This window comes from Babylonia areolata, chromosome 29, assembly GCF_041734735.1.
Source record: "Babylonia areolata isolate BAREFJ2019XMU chromosome 29, ASM4173473v1, whole genome shotgun sequence".
Classification (NCBI taxonomy): Eukaryota; Metazoa; Mollusca; class Gastropoda; order Neogastropoda; family Buccinidae; genus Babylonia; species Babylonia areolata.
The window spans coordinates 26042926-26064046 of NC_134904.1; the positions used below are offsets into that span (position 1 = coordinate 26042926).

The following is a 21121-nucleotide window of genomic DNA, read 5'->3' on the forward strand; positions in this document are numbered from 1 at the left end:
ATTCTTGCCAGGAACACTAATGACCTTGAAAACCCATTCACCTCAGAAGTCTCTGATTTTGTGACGGGTCCTATAGTGTTGCCAGGTAACCACAAGATCTCCTAGCTTCAAGTCAGGGGACATTCTGCTTCCAACATGGGCTTCCTTTCTTTTCGAAGCAGCTTGGAGGAGATGCTTCCCCGCTTTTTCATGAGCCAGTCAGTCTTTTTAAGTGGTCCCCTATCTACTGAGTGGGCATCACAGCTCTCCACTCTTTCTTTCTCCTCCTCTCCTAAGAAGTGCCCTGCTGTTCTTCAGCCATGGTCAACAAAGCTAGCAACAAACAAACAAAAAACTAATCATACTATCAATAACTACAGAAACAAATCATCATTAGGTTCACCAACAAAATCAGGAATCTAAAGCTCAATAAAAAAAACAAAAAAACAAAACAAAACCAAGCACAACACCAACATCCTCAAGCTGATCCACAGCTATTCATGTCATACTTTATTCAAACATTCCATTGTCTCTCCACTAACACCACCATGGTGCACAACCTGTGGGAAAGAAAAACAACAACAACAACAAAAGCACAAACAAACAAAACACACAAAATCTCATCAATCTACATATGAACTACCATTGTAGCCTAGCATGGTACTGTCCCATTCACATGTGGATCTGGTTTCTGTCGTAGTCCAGTGTGTCCTCCCGCGTCCTGAGGTTTGTGGTTCATCCTGTCGGCGACGACATTTTATGTAGTAGACTCGTAACACACTCACGTCCAGTTCTCCATTCAATTTTTTATTCAGTTTCATACCAAAATGTAGCAAAAGAAAACACACACAAAAAACCTGAAAGAAAAGAAACAAAACAAGCAAAATTAATAGCAATGAAACAAAAGGGTGTACCATGTCCAAGTGATCATGGCAAATTAATGGTGACTAAACAAAGGAAATTATTACCATGTCCACATGATCATGGCAACACATTTATAAAACAAGAACAACATCTACTATGTCCACATGATCATGGCAAATTAATAGTGATTAAACAAATATTACCATGTCCGCATGATCATGACAAAATAATAGAAAAACAAAACAACAGCATCAGCCATGTCCACATGATCATGGTGAATTAATATCAATGAAACAAAACAATATCTGCCATGTCTACATGACTGTAGCAAGTTAATAATGATTACACAAAATTATAGATTTATCAACAAAACAAACTGTATTACAGAAAGCTAAAAAAAGAAATTACTTTAAGTTTGAAGGAACTCGCAGCAAATGAGCGAGCAATCAGTGGAATTTTTCCAAAGATAAAATGGAATTCTGTGAAGTTCTTCCACAGACAATCATATCAACACATAAATTAAAACCATAATCAAGATGTTTCTTGATTAACAAGGGGCAGTAGCTATGTGTTTTCCTAAATAACAAAAATAATAGTCAATGTATGGGGCTTTGTGAACACAACCCCATAATAAGTCCTTAAAAACAATAGCAATAAACAAACACACACAAAAATACTAACACACCTCAGGACCAATATGTTCCCACAGGCCCTCATGCCCACTGCCTGTCAGCTTCACACACAAATTCTGCCGGTGAACCTAAGTCACTGAAAACAAGTTGACAATCATCAACACCTAAAATCACTAGTCCAGATCTCAACATAACTGGATATTAGGGAACAACCAAGCCATCGGAAAACCTGCTATACAAAGGAACATCACTTCGATCTCAGCTTAGCACAACGCTCTCTCTCTCACACATACACGCACACACTCAGATTCTTCGTCGGCGACACCGTCTTTATGCTGACATTCACTTAGCAAAATGTATCATTCCTGGCTAAACTACAGCAAATAATACAGTTTAAACAGTACACAAAAAAAGAAATTGAACGTTCAGCATCTCTCAGTATTTTTACAACAAAAGAATATTTATATTTTTCTGGTTCGAAATGTCTGCTTCATGTTTCAGAGCTGTGCTTATACCAGAAGGTCACAAAATAACGTTGACATATGAACCCTAGGCCAGGTGTGTAATGCCATACTGAAAATCTTAACGGACACACACCAGCCTATAAACTATCAGTTTTTCTTGAGTTGCAAGAAGTGGTCAACAGCAAAAAATTAATTACATGTAAAGGAAAGAGTCTTCTCTTGAAAAGAACTTGCTGTATCACTGACTAGAACCCGTTCATAATAAAATGAACATTTAACAATCTTTTATAAATAGTTCTTCCATGATGATTTATGTCACAAGCAAAACAACACAAGAGAGGCAAGGCCTTCAAGACTCACTTGTGATACACTTAAAAAAAAAAAAATCTTATCGTTAAAATGTGTTCTGTATTTGTTATTATAAAGCTTCGGGTTAAAAAAAAAAAAAATCCTAACCAGATTCGAACCCCGCGTGTTCGGGTGAGAAGAAACTGTCTTACCCATTACACTATCGTGGCTCCTTAACTGGCGTTCTAAAATTTAATATCTGAACATACTTTTTTAAAGGGCGATAAATCAATTGTGGTATTCGCAGTGAGAATGCTGTTTAAATCTATTATTCTGGTGTATCTTGGGCATTCAAAAAATCTTAAGGGCAATAAAAAAATTCTTTTTAAGTCTGCAGTAATGGAGACGTGGCTATCCCTGCAATCACACTGCAACATTTAGCCGTTTTCTCTAGATCTAGATAGATGTACAAGTTCAGTTACACCCGCCGGGAACGTAGTACAACATGGTCGATTCAATTTCTCTTTTATGTTCATTCTAGTTTTATAGTTTTAAAGTTGACATGAAAATTTTGTATTTTGTTAAACTAATAACATGTAGAGCCAAGTACAAGTACTTCTAAACATCGTATGAAATGAAAAGGACTTCATTTTGAGAAAAGTCAAGACTGGAAATTTTTTCGTTTCATCAATTCAAGGGTATTAACTCGCATGGTTTACAATTTTTAACTGTGAATTCCGACTGATTCTGTGGATATTTTTATGGAAGTTTAGGGCATAATCCAGTAAGTGATGAGGCGTTCACAAATCTTTCTCTGAATAAATATTTAACGGTCTCCTTCTCCAACTTTCCATCACATGTTATTGTGTATTGTCCATTGAATATAGGATTGAACAGGCAGGTCAGCAACTTGAAACAAAATGGCGTCGTTCACGTTCGCGAAGAATATGAGCACGCGCTTTGAATGTGTATAAATATGTGTACGCAATTGATTTTTGCCCATGACCTTCAGGGCTCAGCCAATAGATCTATAAAGTCCACTCGTCATATTGATTTTAGTATTTTCAAAAAAAGGCCACTTGGACCAATGAACATAGTGAAAGCCCTCTACACTGAGAGTAAAACACACAAGCTTTTTATGTATTGAGTATAATTTCAGAATGTAATGTTTAAGAGGAGAAAGATCAGTTTAAATCAAATTAGGTCCCCTAGCATTAATTACAGATTAATTTCCCTTTTTTACTATCTGCACCAAAACGTTTGCAAAATAAATAAAACTCCCATGCTTAGCAAAAGAAGTTCCTGTTTGAACAAAAAATGATAATAATGACTGCTCTTGTTGTTGTGTTGGAATATCAGATCAAAGTGCCAAGTTTAGAGAATAAAAAAATATAACAGTAAATGCAGTTTGCATATAATTTGGCTTCTTTTTTTTTCTTTTTTTTGTGCCCATCCCAGAGGTGCAATATTGTTTTAAACAAGATGATTGGAAAGAACTGAATTTTTCCTATTTTTATGCCTAATTTGGTGTTAACTGACAAAGTATTTGCAGAGAAAATGTCAATGTTAAAGTTTACCACAGACACACAGACGCACACACACACACACACACACAGACAACCGAACACCGGGTTAAAACATAGACTCACTTTGTTTACACAAGTGAGTCAAGAATCATTCTCCATAAAAGTCTGTATGAGACTTGCAAACAAAAGACATTTAATATAGCAGCATACAGAATAAAAATGAACGGCACTCTTTAGTAATATTGAATCATTCCTGGCAGGCAAATTTTCCAAAGTCAGACTTTCTCCTAAATAGTATGCCATGAAAATAATTTTCTTAGAAAAAAACAAAACAAATTCAATCTTCAATTCAACGGCACTCCTCTCCATTCCTTTAATCCATTAACTGAAACAGAAGTGAATGAAATCCTGAAAGAAATGACAATAAAATCCTGTGAGCTCGATCCTATACCAGCCTCTGTCTTTTCCCAGTGTGTCTCACAGCTTCTCCCCACAATCACCAACATTGTCAACTCATCCCTTCTCACTGGAACGTTTCCATCTACTTTCAAAACAGCAATCGTCCGGCCTCTTTTGAAGATATCCAACCTTGACGCAAACATTTTGAAAAACTATCAACCAGTTTCTAATCTTCCATTCCTTTACAAACTCCTTGAAAAAGCTGTCCTGAAGCAGCTCAACAATCACATTTGTTTCAACAATCTCATCCACCCATTTCAGTCTGCCTATCGTGCTGACCACAGCACCGAAACCACTCTCCTTCACATCCTGAATAACCTACTGCTAGTGCCCGACTCAGGACAGATCTCCCTTCTCACTCTTCTCGACTTGTCAGCTGCCTTTGACACGACAGACCATTCAATCCTTCTTTCCCATCTTCATTTTACATTTGGTATCAACGGCACTGTTCTAAACTGGTTCAAATCTTATCTCACTGATCAATTCCAGTCTGTCATTGTTGATAATTTCCAGTCTGAACCCGTTAAAATTGAACATGGAGTCCCACAGGGATCTGTTTTAGGCCCAGTACTCTTCACACTGTGCCCTGCTCCTCTCGCTGACATTATCAACCGCCATAATTCAGTCATCATTCTTATGCTGATGACACTGAACTCCAGAAGAGTGATACACCTGAAAAACTGTCATCGCTCTTGCAACATCCAACTGCTTCCTGGATATTCAAAACTGGATGACTCTAAATAAGTTACAATTGAACACGGACAAAACTGAAGCAATGATCATAGGAACTAAACAAAAACTCTCTTCCATCACAACTGACACAATCAAACTTGGCAGTACATCCATTCCTCTTTCCAGTTCAGTCAGCAACCTCTGCATTGTCCTTGACAACACACTGTCCATGCAAAAATTTATCAGTCAAACATGTGAATCCTGCTACTGTCAACTGCGGCGCATCAGTTCCATCCGAAAATATCTGTCCGTTGACGCAACATCTAGACTTGTCATTTCTCTCATTCTCTCTCGCCTTGACTACTGTAACTCTCTATTGTCTGGTTTGCCTGCTTCATCCATTCAGTCCCTTCAGTGCATACAAAACTCTGCTGCCTGAATCGTCCTCAGAAAGAAAAGATCTGAGCACATCACTCCTCTTTTGCAACATCTCCACTCGCTCCCTGTCTCACACCGTATAAAGTACAAGATCAGCACTCTATGCTACAAATGTATTCACAAATCAACCCCTTCCTATCTCTGTGGCTGCCTTCACCTCTCCACTCCATCTCGCTCACTATGATCAGCTTCGGATCCACTCCATTTACACATACCCAGATTCAAACTCTCGACTGTTGGCCGCCGTTCTTTCTCTGTCTCTGGACCTTGCAATTGGAATGAACTTCCTCTTTCGCTTCGTCAAGTCTCCACACTCAGCTCTTTCAAGTCTGGCCTTAAAACCCACCTCTTCCCAAAATAGCCTACCTTCCCTGCCTCTTCCTTGTCTTCAGTTTCTCCAGTTTTAGAGTTATGCGTGTGTGAGACTGATGCACAAGATTCAGCGCTATATAAATACCATTATTATTATTATTACTATTCAACCAAACAAGTGGTTTGTAACTTGTTGGTTTTCCTGCAGACAACCAAGACTGATTTATATCAGGGAAAAATCTCACATACCCCAGTCTCTCCCCTTCCACAAAGCACCTGCTTGCTCTGTGATGTTGGACGCTTACCACCCCTCATTAATTCATTCTAGAAATTCCAGACATTATTCAACTTGGGTCCCCAATAGCTCTGAAGTGCAAGCCAAGCGGTCGAAGGGAGATAACCTTGCCCTTTCACTCAGTTCAACACAGTCGGTAACAAATATTTCTGCTGCATATGAGAGGCCAATTTATCGTCCTCTCACATTATCTCCACTGAACAGTCTTCTTCGCAAAGGTGTTGTTTTCAGATGGGGAATTCAACAGGACCAAGCTTTCAAGAAGGTGAAGGAAATGCTTGTCAGCCGACCTTCTGGTTCACTTCAATCCAGACATGGATGTAACCTTATCCTGTGATGTTTCCACAGTGGGCCTAGAAGCAGTTCTAGCCCACAAGTTTCCTGATGGCTCAGTATGCCCCGGCCATTGCCTGTGCTTCCAGGTCACTGAACAAAGCTGAACGGAATTACTCCAACATTGAGAGAGCAGCTCTTGCATTCGGCTTAGGAGTGAAGAAATTTTGTGACTATCTCTTTGACCACCATTTCTGGTTATACACTGATCACAAGTCCTTGATGACATTGTTCAATGAACATGAACCCAATCCAACACAGATCTCTACCAGAATTCAAAGATAGGTATTGCAACTGTCAGCATAAACATACACAATCCGCCACAAGTCAGGAGCCACCGTGTCACATGCTGATGCTCTCAGCAGGTTGCCCATACCAACCACCAGTGCTGAGCCTGAGACTCCAGAAGAGTACATTTTCCTAATGGATCATCTTTCGATGACCCCAGTCACTTCTACTGACGTCAAAGCAGAGACTGATCGTGACCCTGTTCTATCACATGTCAAGAAATACACTTTAGTTGGCAGGCCATCTGAACTTCCAAGAAAATGGCAGTCGGAACTGAAATTGTACAGGACCCATGAAACAGAACTGTGTGTTCAAAGTGGTTGTCTTCTTTTAAGGAATAGTGTGGTTGTATCTCTGGCTTATAGGACGGCAATGCTGGAAGAACGTCACTCTTGTCATCCAGGTGTCTGCAAGATGAAGTACCTTGCCTGCTCCTACGTGTGGTGGCCAGGACTTGATAGTGACATAGAAGCCACTGTCAGACTATATGAAGCTTGCCAGCAAGTTTGTCACATGCCTGAGAAAGCTCCACTTCATCCATGGGAGTGGTCTGAAAAACCATGGTCAAGACTTCATGTGGACTTCGCTGGACCCTTCATGGGACATGTTTCTTGTAGTTGTTGATTCCCACTCTAAATGGATGGAGATAAAGATGATGACCAAAATCACAGCAGAAAGGACCATCATTTTGCTGCCAAAGAGAACTCTTCACTACACATGGATTGCCAGATACCATCGTCTCTGACAATGGACCTACATTCACTTGCATCCAGTTCAAAACCTTTACTCAGTTCCTCGGCATTCGCCATGTGCTGGTCTCACCTTACCATCCAACTTCCAACAGCCTGGCAGAAAGAACTGTTCAAACATTCAAGGAGGCCATGAAGAAGATGTCTCCTAAACTCACTATGCAGCATAAGTTGGCCACTTTTCTCCTTGAGCAGCACATCATGCCTCACTCAACTACTGGTGTGCCTCCCGTAGAACTCTTAATGAAACGGAGGCTCAAAACATGTCTGGATTTGACACAGCCAACGCTGTCTCGCAAAGTGGAAGAAGCCCAGTCAAAGCAGAAGATGTATCATGATCAAACTGCCAAAGACAGAGACTCTGCAGATGGTGACAAAGTATATGCTCGTAACTTTGGCTTTCGCAAGTCCTGGCTGTATGGAACTGTTGTTGAAGTCACTGGCCCTTTCTCTTTCAAGGTGCAGTTAGGAGATGGCGATATGACAAAACGCCACATAGATCAAGTTTGCAAATGTTGGACTGAGAACAAAGGACTAGAGAACCTCCCTTTCCCCATGGTGGCTGACCCTACTGTCCCCAGTGAAGAACCAATTGCCATCAATGCTCCCAGCCCTTTGGACCCACTTTCTGGTTCCTCTCCCCTGGAACCAGTCCCTCCTGCAGACACTCCTGGTCCATATCCAGCCACTCCTGTCCGCTCCAAACCCTCACAGGTCAACAGTAAATCCCCAGCCTGTGCTGCAACATCTCCAGACCTAGACACATCTTCCAAGAGTGCTGCAGTTTTCCAGAGACCCACTCCTGCCTTGGCTGAACGTCCCAGAAGATTCCACAAACTCCAGATTGACTGGACCTGTGAACTCTGTTCATTTCAGTCATCATGTATCAAGACCCCTTCAAATTCAAGGACCAAAAAAACAAAACCAAAAAAAAACAACCCAACAAAAACAACAAAACAAACATATAATAATGATTTTTTTTCTTTTCTCTTTCGTTTGATTTATATAATTGCAACAAATTTTTCCATTGAACAAATTGAAGTGAAATTTATCGTTCATTTAAACAGACAAATTTTGTTCTGCTCAATGGTACTTTTATTTTCTTTTATGTTAATAACAACTTAAAAGGGAGGGTGTTGGGTTATTTCCCTTGATGACTTACGAGCGGTCGCAAGAGTTGCTTGGCGGGAAAAAACATAACAACGGGCTGTGATTGTTGTACGTTCATTTGATTGTTGTGTGTTCATTTGAGGCTGAATCATCACAGAACCCTAACAAATGGTGTTGGTGTTTGTCCTTCCTCGTGCATGAGATGGTCACCAGTGCTATGATGTGCAGTAAGTCTGGTCATGTTTTAAAAATCTCGATAATCACCAGTATTCAGTATTATCTCTTGCTGGACTAAGCGAAGACTTAGTTACCGACAACTTAATGCCTCTGTGTTGAAAAGTATTTGCCTTTTAAAAAAAATATTTTTTATCTTATTCATAAGAGACCCCGTGCCCTGCTGCTATGACTCATTTGAATCCAGCAGGAGCCAGCGCTTCATGTTTTTGAAAGAAAAAAATTGTGCGGGTTTAGAGTGAAATGTTTGGACAAGAGTTAATTCCCTGAAAGGATATCGGCTGTTTTTGTGGCTTAAAGTTAAGTAATCAACTGTAGAACTTTGATTTATCAGTTCATGGTGTATACTGACTGACATCAGTTGACTCATAGAACAAAAATATGAAAATGTTAGCATTTGTTAGATTTTAGAGTATCCTTTTAAATTCACTTTCAGACTGTCACCAAACAACAAACTTTGCACACACACAGCGACACTCAGAGGCACACATGCATGTACACATTAACTTGCAATTGATTTATACATATTCATGTTTTTAAGCCCATCACCGGTGCTAGAAATAAATTATTCTTATCACTGATGTTAACAGTTAACTGTCAGTAACATTTGTCATGACATTTAAAAAAACAAACAAAACTTCTTGATAATTACAATATCAATATGTTTGAATGAATGAAACAATTCAAATCTTTGATAAACTATTGAAGATGATGTTATTTCAGGAAAAGTCCCTTCAAACCCTGTGGCCACCTGCAATAATGGATCATCCAAGCTGGTAGGATAGGTGCATTTTAACTTAAATCATGTGCAATCTTTTTGCAGTCACAAATTGTTTTGTGTGATGTTTTTGTGTGTGTCCATGCACAGATTACTGTTGGTGCTTGGTTTGATGTCTGTGCAGGTTTAGAGGTATACAAGTAAGTTTTTGTTTTAGTATTTGAGTGCATATTTGCATGTCAGTTCTTATGTTTTGCAGCCTGGTTGGGCATTTTTTGCATGGCGAGATGTACAGATTGGATTATCCTATTAATGTTATATACATTTTAAAGTCATCATTGTTATTCTTTTTTACATATATATATATTACTGTTATATGAATAAGATTACATTGTTTTTATGTATGGTTTATAATTTATCATGGACACTGAGCTTGGAAATGTTATATACATCTGATGCAATGTTTTGTCATAGTTTGTCATGTCTGCTCTCTAAGTGTATTGTAAAGCACTTAAAAGCAGTCATTTATCAGGTGGCTGGTGCTATGTAATCTATTCTATTTTGTTATTATTAAATTTATAGAAATCTGTCTTCATATATAATTTATTTTATTATTGTGAGAGGACAATAAATTGGCTTCTCATATGCAGCAGGAATGTCTGTTACCGACTCTGCTGAACTGAGTGGTCATCTCCTTTCGACCACTTGGCTGATACCTCTGACTCTGTCTGAGCAATCGGGGACCTAAGTTGAATAATGTCTTGGAGTTGGAATGTCTAGAACTAATTAATGAGGGGTTGTAAGCATCCTTTTTTTATTTTATCTTTTTTTATTTATTTAATTTTCCCACTATTAGAAGTGTAGGAGTATCTTTCTTTATTCTTGTATACCAATCTAACTTGGCCTAGTTGGTGAGAATTTTTTTAATATTTTTTTTTGCTTTTGGTTAGAGTTTCAGTAAGTTTTATGTTTATTATTTTTTGAATAATAGTATTGTTGGGACTGAACCTGAGGGTACTACAGTGTGTTGAGGAAGGATAAAAATAGTACCTTGGGCATCTTCTTAGAGCTCTGGGTCACTTTGGCTCCAAACACTGGAGAGACAACATCACAGAGCATGCAAATGCTTTGTGGAAGGGGAGAGACTGGGGTATGTGAGAATTTTCCCTGATATAAATCAGTCTTGGTTGTCTGCAGGAAGACCAACAAGTTACAAACCACTTGTTTGGTTGAAGATTGAATTTTGTTTTCTTCTTGTTGAGAAAATCATTTTATAGCATACTAATCACAAGAAAGTCTGACTTTGGAAAATTTGCCTGCCAGGAATTATTAGATATTACTTAACTGTTCTGCCCAGAACAAGACTGCATATGGAAAAGGTATGTTTTCAGATCTGACTTAAAAGAATGTAGATAGAGGCATTTCTAAGAGAGAAGGTAGAAAATTCCACACTTGGGGAACCTGAGCTCTCAAAGACCTATTTCCAGTGCATTTCAGAATAGTCCTTGGGACTATAAGCAGGTTTTCAGAACTGGATCTTAATGTTCTGTGCGGTTCGTAAGTTTCCAGAACAGAGAAGAGATACAGTGGAAGAGACTTGTCAAAATGTTTGAAGGTCAGTGTCTGTGGACTGGCTCTTCATGGGCATTCATCCATATTGTATATCCTTACATGATGGTGGGACAGCAGCTGGTAGGACCTGTTGTGTCATCGTAGGATTGTTTGGTCCTTCTCTGGCTCTCACCAAGAACAAAGTGTGCTGGTGGGCTCTAGTAGGAAGAATAAAACACGCAGTAGAGCATCATTTACTTCAGGGAATGTGTTTTTGGAAGCGTTGTTCACACTTCCTTGCAAACAGTACTCACTCATCGTGGCTGAAGCTGGGATATATGAAAGTGCAGAGAGCTTTCTGTCATGAAGTAAACCTAAACAGATTTCCATTTCAGCAGCAGCAGCATTCTCTCCATGATCATATAATGCGTAGAAAAGTTTGTCCCAGATGCTGTGGTCTGTCATCCTTTGCTCTCACAGCAACTTCAATGTTCATTTCTCTGCCATGAGTGTGGTAAGTTCATGTCAAAGTCTTCAATGTCAACACAGTTACCGGGCCTGTCATAGGATATCATAGCAGTCTCCAAACCTGGAGAGATACCCTGACCCTGGCTCTATGACCAAGCAATTATTGTCAGCATGGGGCTAAGCAGGTAGCACAGTGTTCCCTCTGGTGTGTGTACTCATAGTGGCCTAACTGGAACTACTGGTTGTGGCTATGATTCAGGACGAGTGGAGTGAAGGGAAATGCCAGTGATATGGTGCACTGAATTGGGCAGCAAAACAACAAGATAAATTTTTTTTTTTAAAGCAAAAAGAAAGGACTAAACAAGTACCCAGGTTACAGGAAAAGAAATCTGGCTAACACAAATGAAAATTATACAGAAAGTCTAGAAACACATTTTACATAGTATATGGAAAGACGAGTATATGTTGTTTATGAGATAAAACCCACCATATATTTGTATTTGTATTACTCTTTTTTGTCACAACAGATTTCTCAGGCTGCTCTCCTAAGGGAGAGCGTGTTGCTACACTGAGAGCACCACCCTTTTTTTTCCAGCCTGCAATTTTATTTGTTTTGCTATCGAAGTGGATTTTTCTACATAATTCTGCAGGGGAAAACCCTTTTGTTGTCAAGGGTTCTTTTACGTGCGCAAAGTGCACGCTGCACACGGACCTCAGTTTATTGTCTCATCTGAATGACTAGCGTCCAGACCACTACTCAAGGTCTAGTGGAGGGGGAGAAAATACTGGTGACTACGTTGTTTATATGTTGTTTAAGGGACAAAACCCACAACCTTCCATTGTTCTACAAAGCCATCAAAAATCCATCCCCCCCAATAAGAATTCATAATAGATAATCTAGTATGGAACACACTATTCTTTATAAAAAAAAAAAAATTTTCAAAGATAATGAAGTGCTTTTCTATAGAGAAAGAAACAAAAATTAAAAATAAATAAAAACAACAACAACAATCACTCATGGTGCTTCACAAATTACATGTTACAAAAGAGAAGCAACAATCATCAAGAAAAAGAATTGACATGAAGAAACGATCACCATCCTCACATCATAACGTCATTCGATGAGACGATAAACCGAGGTCCAATGTGCAGCATGCACTTAGCGCACGTAAAAGAACCCACGGCAACAAAAGGGTTGTTCCTGGCAAAATTCTGTAGAAAAATCCACTTCGATAGGAAAAACAAATCAAACTGCACGCAGGAAAAAATACAAAAAAATGGGTGGCGCTGTAGTGTAGCAACACGCTCTCCCTGGGGAGAGCAGCCCGAATTTCACACAAAGAAATCAACTGTGATGAAAAGAAATACAAATACAAATAAACAACGCGCACACACATACACACAGCACTCCTCCTTGCCACCATAACCACACACACACACCACTGGAAAGTGTAGAACATCCCTCAAACAAATTAGACAAAACTATTACTCAAATGCAAGACGAAAAAAAAGATATGTTTTCATTTGGGATTTGATAGATTCTGGCAAAGAGGCCTTCCACAGGTCGGCAGACGGTGAGGTCCAGACAGTTAGGGCTGAGAAACTAAATGATGGGTGACCAAAGGTTTTCAAAGAACATATTCCTTTCGATTACTCTCTGCAAACAAGTTAAAATGGATGATTTTCGCCAAATTTGAAAACAATTTCACTTGTATGTCACAAGATTTTCAATCTGTAAAAATCTAGTAATTTTTTTTTCTTCTATCTTTTGTGTAATTTTCTGTATATACATGAACAATTTGAACAAGTGTTTTACACAGTGCCATCATTAACCTTCGCTGGCTATCGTGGGTCGTACACGACCCAAAAGGGTACAAAAACGCAAATATCTCAGCCAATTCTTAATATTTTTCTACGGAATTTCAGAAATGCTTCCTACACCTAAAAGGCCAAATTTTGCCAAAAAAATGAAAGAAATTCGTTAATTAGTTAATAAGTAATTAAAGGTGGCGTTTTAACTGCACATGGACACGTGTGGGTCGTGTATAACCCATGCTTTTTAAAGAGGAAAAAACGTGGTCACCCCTCGAAAGCTCGTGTGGTTCATGCACGACCCATACCTTTTTAATAGTGATTTCAGAAGGTTTAATTTGCAATTAGTGAAGGAAAATAAAGAAGTTTTACTTTCAATAGCCTCACTACCCCACTACCCACCCACCCCTCCCTCCGTCCCTTTCACCTGTCTTCAGCTATAACCCCCTTCCATCTCTTTCTCTAACAGCATGTACCTGTGTAACTGAATATCTTTGATTGTGCGTGTATAGGATGCTATGAGTCATCTCTCTCTCTCTCTCTCTGTCTCACTGTCTGTCTGTCTGTCTCTCTCTGTGTCTCAGTCTCTCTCTCTCTATCTATCTATCTATCTCTGTGTGCATAAGTAGGGTTTGTATGTATGTGCATGTGGTGTTATGTGTTTGTGTGTGTGATCAGTTGTGTGTGTGCGTGTGTGTGTGAGTCTGTGTGTGTGCGTGTGTGAGCGCATGTGTGTGTAATCAGTTGTTACGATGTGTTTTCCTTTTCTATATTTTGTTATAAGCTTTGGAGGAATATACAGGTTTTTGTCTCTTTAAAGGTATGGGTTGTGGACAACCCATATGAGCTTCTGTGTGTAGTCAAAAGTGACAGCGGTATGGGTCGTGGACGACCCACCTGAGCTTCCATGTGTAGTCAAAAGCGACAGCCAGCAAAGGTTAACAACAGTGACAAAAAAGCCTCGGGCTAAATTCTAGAAAGATATTTTAAGACAAAATGAGTTGAACAGGAAAAAAATCAGTTGTATAGACTAAATCAGTGCAACAAAACATCAGAAACAACAGTGCATGGAAACACACTGAAAAACACAGGTATAATGTTTGGCAGAACCCAGTAATCTTTGTGTTCATGTGTTGGGCAAATCCAGCACTGTCACAGATAAACTCTTTGGACAAGTGACTGTCTGGATCAATTAATTATACAAGAGATCATTGATGTCAAATATACCACCATGCCTAAGAGTCAGGTGTTTGTAGCATGCATCAGCGGTTGGATACTTCTTTCCACACAGCCAGCAGAAGATGGTTCGGCAGGCATCGCACATCATTTTATTGCAGCCTCCATCCTTTTCTATGGGGCTGTTGCAGCCTGGACAGGCCCTGCGGTTCTTTCTGTCCTCACTCGCCCACTCCTCCACCCCAGACTTGGCTTTGTCAGAACTGCGAAGCATGCTGCAGGTAACACCTTCATGAGCCTGTGCCTGACAACCTGTACAAACACGCATGTTGCACTCAGGACACTGAAAGGTCTTGGCATCCTCTTCGCTTGTCAGACGATACACCATTGGACAGTTGGGTGTAGTGCAGAAGCAAGCTTTGTCACGGTTGGCCATGATGTAAGCTGAGAGGGCTGAAGAAGCCAGGTCTGGAAGTTTGAGGTGTCCAAGACGGGAGAGTGAGTTGAAATCTCGCCATGACAGAGGGACTTGACAGCCTTCCTGACAGCATATAACTGGCAGGTGATGGTCTTTCACTGCCACGCTCACCTGGAACAATGAACAAATGTTCTGTACTATCAAATAGAAAAACATATTTCCATCTCTGAACTAACCAGTCAAATAACAAGTCATAAGAAAAGATTTAGAGCCACATAATCCTTCTAACTCCGATGTTTTTTGGATCACATAATCTTTTATCCATCAAGTGTCAGAGAACTGAAAGGCAAAATTCTTAAAAAAACAAGTATCTGAACTCAAGCATATTAGCATCACACCAGAACATGTAGTAGGTAATACAAAAGACATGACACCCAAGAAGATCCCATGCAGACAAACCAACACACAACACAATGTTGTGTGTACTCAAAATGGATAGAACATTCATATTTTGTTTAACTGGATAGTTATAGTTACCAGAATAGAACCTTCCATCATGTTATAATTCTGAATGTCATCAATACCAACATGGCAGCCTGTATTCACCAATCAAGCAAATCTGTACAATTCTGCCGGCACACAATCATACTCAAGTCTTGTCTGCTAATAATGAAAATCAATGTAGAAGTGAAATGCATCCAGTTGCAAAACAAATGTACAGACAAAATAACTGCCCCTAGGTCTTCCCTGGCCGCTGTAAAAGAGATCTGAACAATTCATATTGTAACTATGCACAGAAAACTAATCGGCTTACTTCAAACATGTGGCTGGAAGCCATGTGTCTTTGAGTCAGTCAGTCAACGATCTAGGGAAGCTACCAAGATCGGCAGATTTGACTCCAGACTGGAGTTATCATTTTTAATGTTTCCTTGTTTTTTCAAGTCATGGTCAGCTCTTTCGGGTTTCTAGCACTGAGCTTGATGTTGCAAGCTCGGCCTTGTCAGACTTGACAAGTTTGTTTACGCATCTCCCCCATTCCCTTCCCCGCGGCGGCCGATTGAGCGATAAGACTCCGCAACCAAGGCTCCATGACCGCGGCTGAAAGGGAGAAAGAAGGGATAGCTCGTTTAGCGCGTGCAAAAGTGTACAGCCGTATATCGTACAAAGTTATAAAACAGGCAAAATTTGAAAGTCATTTTCATCGCTAGAATGCAAACACACACATTAATTTTTGTTCTTATGAACCATAAAGAATATATTCAACAAATAACACTTCCACAAAGTGCATATACTTTGTGTCGTGTATGTTACTAATTTTTTTTTTAAATGAGCAGTACAAATGAGATTTATAAATCCTGTGCAGCTTTTGGGCAGTGTCAAGGATGGCCTGGTCTATATATTTATTCATTGCTTACAGCTTTCATGAACTTTTTCTCAATTAACAAGTCAGATCCAGCTTTAGTACAATTTTCTACGACATCTTATTTGTATATTTTCCTGCAAGAATCAATGCTATTGAGTTTGGAATGCACAACCTGACCTCGTCGGCCTTGACCGACAATAGAAATCCAATGCCAGCCCGGACCACTGAGGTATATGTTTCACATCTACACTATATATGTCTATGGCCCGAGCAGACTGTTGATGTGAAAGAAAGGGATTGTGGGATAGTATATAATCTCTATACAATATCGGAATATAATTTTGGTCCATTTTTTGCAGCTGTGATGAATTTTGATGAAATTAAAAAAGATGACCATAACTATGTTTTATTTTATTACTTTGTGCTTTGTAAAATTTTCCACAATATTGCAACAGCAATGAGCATTGCCAAATCTTATGTTGGAATCGCCAGAACAACCATTACTATGGTTCTATAAACATCATGGCAGCCACAGTAGCAGCCGAAACATAAAGCCTGAAAAGTTGAATTGCTGCCAGCAACCCTGACTTTGGTTTTCTTTTACATTTTTCTTAACGCCAGCGCACACTGCTGCGACTGCAGGAGTCTTATCTAAACAACCTGTCAGCCGATTGCAAGTGCGGCTCGTGATAAACGTGCAACAGCGAACGGGATTTGTTGTTTGGTTTTGTTCCCCTAAACCCAGGATAGTTTCTTTTTGGTTTCAACCACCACTGAATTTATTTCAGTTCTGAAGCTCACTGCATCACTATTCTGGTGCAATGACCCTGTGCAATTCTGCCAGCAGAATAAATGTATACTAAAGACTTGACAGTCTGGTTAAACTCAATGTCCGATATTGGCTATTCCTGATTTTTGACTCAGCATTTACAGTTGCTAGTCCTGATTTTTGACACATTTAAGCACCTAATGTTTGATGCAGCCTTTGTAGCAGCTGTACCTGATGTTTGATGCAGCCTTTTTAAGTGGCTGTACCTGATGTTTGATGCAGTCTTTGTAGTGGCTATACCTGACGTTTGATCAGTATTTGTAGTGGCTATACCTGATATTTGATAGTGATAGTCTTTGTAGTGGCTGTACCTGTTGTTTGATGCAGCCTTTGTAGTGGCTGTACCTGGTGTTTGATGCAGCCTTTGTAGCGGCTTTACCTGATGTTTGATGCAGCCTTTGTAGTGGCTGTACCTGATGTTTGATGCAGTCTTTGTAGTGGCTGTACCTGATGTTTGATGCAGCCTTTGTAGTGGCTGTACCTGATGTTTGATGCAGCCTTTGTAGTGGCTGTACCTGATGTTTGATGCAGCCTTTGTAGTGGCTGTACCTGGTGTTTGATGCAGCCTTTGTAGTGGCTGTACCTGATGTTTGATGCAGCCTTTGTAGTGGCTGTACCTGATGTTTGATGCAGCCTTTGTAGTGGTTGTACCTGATGTTTGATGCAGCCTTTGTAGTGGCTGTACCTGATATTTGATAGTGATACAGTCTTTGTAGTGGCTGTACCTGATATTTGATAGTGATACAGTCTTTGTAGTGGATATACCTGATGTTTGATACAGCTTTTGTAGTGGCTGTACCTGTTGTTTGATACAGATTTTGTAGTGGCTATACCTGACGTTTTATACAGCATTTGTGGAAGCTATACCTGATGTTTGATACAGCCCTCATAGCAGCTACACAGTGAAATTCATATACACCTCATCTGTGTTTAATTAATCTTCCTCCCAGAAGAGTGGATTTATTCATTTTGTTGTTCTTGAGAGCATTGGGTTTCACTTGAAGGATCACATCAATTATATCTGCGTTGTTTTGTGTCAGTTCATGCCATTCATTGACTGATTGATAAATCCATTGATTTGTCTGTATTATTGTTGTGCTTGGTTCTTTATATTGTCATGATTTAGCCTTTTTGCATAATATTTATGTCATGTGTTGAATGAATATATATGACCTTTTTTTTTTTTTTTTTTTTTTTTGGTTACAGACTGTGTGTTGTCTGGGTGTTAGTGCTGGGTTGGTTGGTTGGGGGTTACTAGTATACAGTTAGAGAGTGTGACATGGCTATAACTTATGTTTTATACAGCTTTTGTAGAGGCTATGCCTGATGTTTGATCAGGCCTTTGTAGTGGCTATACCTGATGTTTGACACAGCTTTTGAGTGTGAGGTCTGAGGCTCTTCTCTGTTACTGGTGACCGTGTAACCCAGTACTACCTGCCACATATGGGGAGTAAACCCAACATGAAAATCTGATCTGGAGAGGGATAGTCTCTGCCAGATTTGGCACATCATTAAAGATGACTTTTAAGGGAGGTGGTTGCTGGCCCCCATACATAACATGTGGCGCGCATGGCTTACTGGTGTGTGGATTCATCCTTGCACCCACAAACCAGCCCCCATGTATGGGTCTCATATGAGTACATCCCAACAGTGGAGCAGACAGAAGAGGAAACATCACCCACTGGCTGCAATGGTGGATGAGGATGCCAAATAATGGGAAGGGAGTTTTGTGAGCATGCGGCTAGGACTGCTGTGGACCCACAACATTTAGGGCTTTTCTACCTAGAGTGTGAAGCCTGGATTTGGTGAACTGCTCAGAAGAAACCATCATTGTTTCAACGAGCAGAAAGGCGATTCTCAGCAATGCGCCGTGGAGCGCTAAAAGGGCACAGTGAGACACATGCAGAACACTGCCGGCCATCCACTGCATCCTGACCTATCTCTACCAGTCTCGACTATTGTCTTGCCACTGGGTCCAGATACACCAAGACGAGAGAGTGAGGCTGACGTCCTGCGCAACTCTCCCTCTCCAAGTCAAGCGCAGGTCATGACATCAAACTACTCCGCGCAAAACCTGAAGTCCTGTGGTGATGGGGGAGTGGCAGAGCAGAAGGTGCAGATACACTGGAAGGTGAAGTCACAAACCTGCACACAGGCAGCCCAGGTCATAGGGTCTCTCTCTATTGAACTGAAGCAGCAGTGGAGTTCGGCAGCTCCCTGGGTGTCTGAGCAGCTCTCTTTAGGATTGCTCTGCTTACCTCAATGGAGGAGGGGGCTAGAAAACGTGTCTCAAACATAGCCTGCTTCACTTCTCCCTGAACAGCTTACTGCAGCTGGTGGGGATCCCTCAAAGAGGTCAACCAACAAAAAAGAAAAAGAAAGGGATGGTGCTCAACCTTGGCACATGGAACGTGAGAACTCTGCTGGATAACATAAAGGCAGACAGACCAGAGAGAACTGCACTAGTTGTCAAAGAGCTAGTTTGCAACAATGTGGACATAGCAGCTCTCATTGAAATGTGCCTAACAGACAAGGGCCAGCTTACAGAACATGGTGGTGGATATACGTTCTTCTGGTGTGGTCGCAGCAGCGCTGAACGGCAAGAAGCAGGCATGGGATTTGCTATCAAATCTCGCCTTGCCTGTAAACTCACCAAGCGTCCGGAGGGTATCAATGACCACCTGATGACACTTCAGCTCCAAATTTCAAACAAGAAGAGTGCAGTGCTGATTAGTGCCTACACTCCCACCATGACCAACCCAGTTGACATTAACCCCTAGGCTGCCTATATGACGAGATAAGCCGTTATGGCAAGCATGTACACTTCGCCGCCACAATGACGAGATAACTTGTCATCGAAATATTCTGCCTTTTCCCTGGTTTGCATTCAGTTTGTTGACAAAAATGCTGGTAGCCTTAGCTTAGGGAATCTTTCTAGATTCTATTCATAGCTAGAAACGCCATCGTCATGAGGCAGTCCTTTATTTGAACATTTTGGCTCCTCTCCTCGCTCGCTCAACAAAATGTCAGACTGACACCGTGCTCAAGACATGCAATCATGGCGAACTAAATCAACCAAGATTGCTTTCTATTTAGCTGATGCTCAGAAAATTGAAGCGTGAATTTGAAGGAGAAGACAGTGATGAACATTTATAGGATGATTTGATAGAAAATAAAGGGAGCAATCAAGAGAGTGGCCAAGATACGATTATCAGTGAGTTATGCCGGCTGTACAGTCGTAGCAGATGACAGACTGACCGACTTATCAGCAGGACACAGTGTGAGCGATTTTCTTGGCACTCAGCCAACGCGGTCTAATGAGAACTGAATCAAGTGACCGTGTGAGAGGGGTGAAGAGGAGTGGGGTGGAGACTGAGGGGGCGTGGCCTCACATCCATATTATCACTTGGAGAAGTCACAATGCATTGTGCATCTATCTCTTTTTCATTTAAAATTTTTTTTTTATTGTGGTTGTTCTGGTATCATTTTGTGTGTGCAGATATCCATTTGTCCAGAAAATATATTTTAGTGCAAATTACCTGACTAATGTTTGTAATCAACAAGTAGAAAATGTGACAAAAAACAAAACACTGATTTCAAAGCAACAGCATGTCACTAAAATATACATAAAATGGGAAAATATCATGTGTTTTGTATTCTTTATTCATTTACCTTTCAGAAAATATATACTTTTATGGGTCTTTCTCCAATAACAAAGAGCACAGAATTTTTTGAAAATTTGTACTTGTTTTTTTGTGAAAAAAAACCCTGGCAAATACATTTCACTTAAATCTTATTTTCCTGGCAGCGAATGGGTTAAAGACAGGTTCTATGAAGAATTCAACACCCTCATTTCAGCAGTCCCACAGTCAGAGAAGCTCATTGTTCTTAGGGACTTCAATGACAGAGTAGGGACAGACTACCAAACCTGGGAAGGGATCACTGGAAGACACAGAACTGGCAAGCGTATAGTTGGGTTCCTCAAATAAAAATCCTGCACTTTGTGATAAAGACATAATAATTAACATACATGCACAATAAGTCCTAATGAACCCATTAAGCGAGGGATCCACTTTCCCAGTGGCTTATGGCAAGCGTAAAAATTAATTAAAATTAATTACGAAGACCATTTATACCGCTCAC

At 40.3% G+C, this 21121-nt stretch overlaps 1 protein-coding gene across 1 annotated transcript in view; it reads right to left on the reverse strand.

Moving 5' to 3' along the window:
* Positions 1-12874: 12874 nt before the first annotated feature.
* LOC143275037 (uncharacterized) overlaps positions 12875-21121 on the reverse strand; it is a 94540-nt gene continuing 86293 nt past the window's right edge. The window contains exon 5 of the mRNA XM_076579100.1: positions 12875-14957. Coding sequence (XP_076435215.1) covers positions 14385-14957 — 573 coding nt within the window. The 3' untranslated portion in view covers positions 12875-14384. The remainder of the gene's footprint in view (positions 14958-21121) is intronic.